Raw genomic sequence first — 6,123 nt, forward strand, 5'->3', positions numbered from 1 at the left:
AATAATCTGCAGAATGAATTGAATCATTTGCAGAGAAGTGATGAGCCGTGTGAAACCGCAACACAGTCTTGAAACGGCTGAGAATGTGACATATGAATAAACAATTATTTTATCACAAATATTTAAAATGAATGTAATAATCAGTATTCACAACTGAGCTTTAGATAGTTATATTATACACAGTCTTTATACAATAAATCATTCTAGAGATTGAGAAGAAGAGTGAAAGTATATACACTGAGAAATATAATTTATCAAGTCTATACAATATTTTCTTGAAATGAGGAGAGCCGATAATGAAAGCAGAGACAGCAGAAGCAGAGAGAGTAGAAGTAGTGAGAGCAGAGATAGCAGAAGTGAGAGAATCAGACACAGAGACAGGTGTAGAAGATTGAGAAGAAGTAGCAGAGAAAGAAACAGAGAAGACAGAGAGAGATATGAAAGACTCAATCACATATAATACAGATAATTTCTTCATTATTATATCTCTCAAGTTCTTAATTAATAATTTAATATTAAGGTCATAATCATCAGCAGATATGAATCTGTCAATATATAAAGATTCTATATAAATAAAAACAAACATATCAGCATCTGTGTTCATATAAAATCATGCTAGAAAATATAATCAGAAGCCTGCTGAGAAGAAAAACAGTTAAGAGTATATAAGAAGATAAAGAGAGTGTGTTATTTATGATAACATGTTCTGATAATTGTTAGAAGAAAACAAGTTCTGATTATATTTCACAATACATTATACTTACTGCTAATAAACTGCTCAGTATAAGCACTATAAAGACACTTATTATGAAAATGAGAGGTCATTATCAGAAATATGTATGATGTAATAGATGAGTAGATGAAAGATGTTGAATAGAAGAAGAGATAGAAATTTTGAATGAAATGATAATATTCAATAATAATAATGATGAAGAAGATAATTGAAGAATGAAAAAAGTGAGTGAATAAGTAATATAATATAGTGAAAGTTTCTTTGTAAGAGTGTATACAGAATACTAGCTAAATCAGAGATAGATTATACTATTATAAATACTAGTGACACATCAATCTGCATGAAGCTAGAGTATATATTATGATTATATAAGTGTGACTGAATCTGATGAGAGAGAATGTAATTCAGAAGAATATATAATTATCAGATAATAATACAGCTGCTTCTGAACATACTTACAAATGTAAAGAGGCTCTAGCGGCCACTAATTAATTTAGATAATATATATAAGAAGCCAGTATACACCTGTAATCGTACACTGACTTAAGTAATCTTTGAATCACATATCAATCTATTCAGTATAGGTCTCTTATACTTGAAAAACATTTATTATCTTCTTAATAAAAATGATTATCTCATTCATTATCTTCTTATTAGAAATGATTACTTATCAAGATATCTAAACATGTAATAATGCATAAGAAATAGAGAAATAAATAAATAGTTAAGTGAATATTAAGTTCTCAGATAGAAGCTTGCTTATCAGTTACTCTGACCCTGTAATAAGATCTTATAAAGAGAATAAGATCTTATAAAGAGAATGTCAGTGAAAGATCTGAGAGTTCTGATACAGATGTATAAGATATTTATATAATTACACACATCTGACAAATGATACAGCTATGTCTACTGATAATATAAGAGAACTCTTGAATATAAGAATAGATACAGTATTACAGTGACTTTAAGCAATATTAAAATTACAACAGCAATAGATAGCTGATATGCATATAACTTAATAATATTAATATAAAGAGATTCAATAATTATCTCAATAAGAAATCTCTGTACAGATAATTTCAACACTGACAGAATTGAATATAAATATAATGTAAATACTGAAGAAATACTTAAATACTTTTATATATTTTAACACTTCTGATCTCACTCTCTACTTATTATAAAGGTTGAAAATGCTTACAAAACTAAGCATAGATAGAGATGTCATCAGTTCACTAATTAATTAAGATTGATATATCAATGAATAATTAAAGAATTATATGAAACTGAAGTTTTATTTATAAATAAAAGCATGTAAATCAGTGTTGTAAATGCCTGATAATATTATTAAACATCTTGATATTCTGTTTCAAGACACTGTTATGTAATAGAAAGTATTAAATTAATTACAAAGTATCTGACAGAGAAACACTTCTCTTATAACATTTATTCCTGACTTTAATACTAAGATTCTAGAAGCAGGTGATCAATCTTGAGAAGAGTAAATGAAAATTAGTATACTTAAGAAGATATTAACTTTTAAACTTCTATAAACTCTTATAAGTATAAATGAAGACCTGACTTATAAAGACTTCTGCATACAACTCTGAACATTGAATGATCATCTTATCAAGCTTAAGAGTATACAGAATAGTGATAGAAGATATTACATCTCAGTCACTTTTACATCTGTGCTGAAGAATAATAATAATGATGCAGATGCTATGAACTGAATAGATTCAAATGTCTATGTATAAGCAAGAGTTTCTGTCATCTGAACAGACTTTCAAGTCTTTGAAATTATCTCTGAAGAAGTTGCTGACTGATATTAACAAGAGATATGCATTAATTGTAACTAATTAGAATATATCACTTTCAACTACTAATCAGTCTACATGCTTTCTTACTTAAGAGAAAGATCAGTGTCTTCTCACTCAAAGAATGAATCAGTATCTGTTCATGCTAATCACATTGCACTGAAGAAAGATTTGAAAGATAACTATAACAATGCTCTGATAAAACAGGGAAAAGATTAGCTTCTATTCAAATTTATAAACAGAAGCTTGAAGAGGTTGAATAACAATGATTTGAAGAGAAAATAGTAATGAACATGATTCTTGTATCTACTATAATCAATAACATGTATAATATAAAAGCCATGATAGATAGCAGTCTATATCATTATATAATAATTAAATCTTCAGTTATAAAATGTTACAATCTTCAGTGTATTCTCTTATTAAAACTCTGACTTCTCACAGAATTTAATGACTTAAAAGACATTTGTATTCATTACATGATGAAGTTGATCATAGATGTGAGAGAATATCAACATGAAGATGTCTATATATATGAAGTTGATAATCTTGATTACAATCTTATATTAGAACTTGTCTGACTATCTGAACAAGATATCTTATTAAATGCTTGAAACAGAAGCTTAATATTCTCTAACAATGATAGAATTCATGAAGATAATATTCACAAGACTATGAACCTTACACAGATCTCTGTCAATGCTTATGAAATACTCTGAAAAAGAAGTCATCATTAAAACTGCTGATAAAGTCACTGATAACAGAATTATATATTAATCTATTTCATCAGTCTGATTAATATTAAGAAAGCTCTAGAGAAGTTATTTTATATTACAATGACAGATTCTTATACAAAACTCTCTCAACAATATTATGAATATCAAAGGTCAACCGCTCCACCACGAACTCGCTCGATTTTTCGAATAAGAACCCGCCGATAGATTCATTGAAAAGCCCTCGATCATACAAGCATTTTGACCCCATCGCTGAATGCATACCCCGTGTGGTGGTGGAGTTATCTAGCCAAACATGAACCAGACATTGTTCAAAACTCCTGTGTGGAATTATCCCTCATTCTCCTCTATCACATCACAACCCTAGGCCAAATTGCCATAAAAATTGTAGGGTGAAGAGACCTAGTCATATGCATCAATCTTCTCAATTTTGAAAGATCTCTGTTCTGTAATTGTGAAGATATCTGAGAAGTGATCTCTGTGAAAACTCTATTCATCTTTGATGTTTTAAAACATCAATGCCAAGTCTCACTCTTATACCGCCCTTCTCAATCTGGCTCATCTCTGGCAGAAAAATACAAAAAGATATCTCAGTAATAATATCAAGCACATAATCAAGAGACACTTCTGAAGTGCAATTTCTGTGAATACTCTGTCTGTCTTCAGTGTATCTAGATATCAACATCAAGTTTCACTCTCATACTGTCTCTCTTATCTGGCTAATTCTGCGTTAATAATACAAAAAGATACCTCAGTAACAGTATTTAATACATAATCAGTGAACAATAAGTCAACAGAACAAGTCAACAGTATGTTAATAACTATAAATTCAGTATACTTCAAGATCTGACTGAGTCTTTGATTTCTGTATAGTGAGATATATTAAATCTAGTTTTAATATCTCAATATTCAATAGATTCTGTAAGAGATTGAGAACAGCAATACTAGATTTCTATTAAATTCAAGAATTAATTCTATATTAATATAATTATTGACAAAGTCTTCTATTTTGAGATATAAATAACCAGTTTCTCTACATCTCACTGACAATATTTATATTATTTTATAGAAACAGACTTATATTCTCTATAATATCAAGACTCTGAAGAGAGAAAGTCTTAATAGAGAGTATATAGTAGTCTATATCTTAGCAGTTTCTATCTTATTCTTCTGCAGCAGTTAATACAAAAAAAAGATCTTAGAAATAGTTTTTTACTTCTCTTGAAAAAGTAAGATGTTTTTCTCTGAATTTTATACAATATTCTTACAAAGAATTAAAAACAGAGTTATTTTCTATCATAATTTTATATTCTTTTAAGTAAGAATTACTTTTTCAGTGACTGAAGAGCTTTCATTAATACTTAATTCTTTTTTATACTCTTTATTAACTGATTTGAGTTGCATACTTATTGTGTGAGAAGAATTAAATAATTTAGAATAAAATTGAATAGTTTTAATCAATTTCTCTGCAAAAAATTGATTTATTTTTTATCAGTTTTTCTCTTAAAAGCTGTCATATTATCTGATTTATTATTAATTGATATCATACTTTTTCTTACTATATTTCAAGAAAGAGATTGTAAAGATTTTATTAATTTATCTTAAAAATCAATTTTAGTTTATTAGATTCTCTTCAAAAATCTAATCTAGTTACTGAACTAGTGTGAAAAAAATCAGATGTTTTATATATAAAAGTCTTTTATTCTTCTTTTGAAACAGTCTGATCAACTTTTCAATTGAAAATAGACTTAGAAATCTCTTAATTGAAACAGTCTGATCAACTTTTCAAAAGAGTTTAATAAATATCTCAATTGAACCAGTCTGATCAACTTTTCAGTGAGTGAGAATAATGAGTTCAAAAATACACTCAGTTGATATGGAAAAAGATGCTTTCTCAAATACTATTTCTAACATTGAAATTCTGAAGAGAAGAAAGAAAGAAGAAATAGATAAATAACAAGTTCTTGAAATACAGAAACTTAAGAAAGTAAGTAAGATTCTTGAAAAGCAGTGTCTGAGTAAGATGAAGGAAGAAGTTCTGTTAATTCTTCATACTCAGACTAGACAACTACAGAAGATGATTAAGTTCAAACTTGAAATTTCAAACACAGTTTAAAAAATATTGAAAATTTCTAGTATAATCACTGACTCTTTATTTTACTCTTCTTCTTTTTCTACTTCTTCTTCTTCTTTAAATCAGAAGAAAATATATGCTTAAGCAGCTGAATCTGCTATCTCTAAATCTGCTATCTCAAAACCTGCTCAAAATGCTGAGAAAACTGAGAAGAATACTGCTTATACTTCTATTAATAGAAAAGTAAAGAAAAAAATATAAAAAGAGAAAAACTTTTAAATCTTCAGAAATAGAAGACTTATTCTCAAAGTCTTAAATCAGAATATCTTACAAAGAAACAAGCGAAACTCAAATCTTATTTTCAGAATCAGAAGTGAAATTAATCAGCAGTTCTTTTCTCAGTTAATAACTGATATTAAAGTTTAAAAATCAGTTATAGCTTCAATTGAGTCATTCTTCTATGAAAACTCTATTATTCTGACTACAATATCTGAATTCAGTGCAGAATTTCTTATTCAGAATGAGAATCTCTGAAAATCAGCAGTAGAATCTTTATTAAACACAACAATTCTATCTGAGAGAGATGAAAAGTGAGATAAATTCATTCTTCATGATTATTATTATTATTATTCTTTAATTATAGATGTATGTGATCAGAGACTATGACATCTATCGTGAGAACTAAAAGTTCTCAGAGTTTTTCCTATATCTATGAAGTTAACTATTACACATTCATCAATTTAGGATTTATAAAATCAGAAAATT

The 6,123-nt window shown here is 27.8% G+C and overlaps 1 protein-coding gene across 1 annotated transcript; it reads right to left on the bottom strand.

Moving 5' to 3' along the window:
• Positions 1 to 238: 238 nt before the first annotated feature.
• BDBG_17986 (uncharacterized protein) lies at positions 239 to 564 on the bottom strand (the record flags this gene model as incomplete). Its single annotated transcript, XM_031725593.1, has 1 exon — positions 239 to 564. A coding segment is annotated over one exon (326 nt), but the record flags the coding sequence as incomplete, so codon positions are not given.
• Between the last annotated feature and the right edge of the window lie 5,559 nt (positions 565 to 6,123).

Source organism: Blastomyces gilchristii (genome assembly GCF_000003855.2).
Source record: "Blastomyces gilchristii SLH14081 genomic scaffold supercont1.39, whole genome shotgun sequence".
NCBI lineage: Eukaryota > Fungi > Ascomycota > Eurotiomycetes > Onygenales > Ajellomycetaceae > Blastomyces > Blastomyces gilchristii.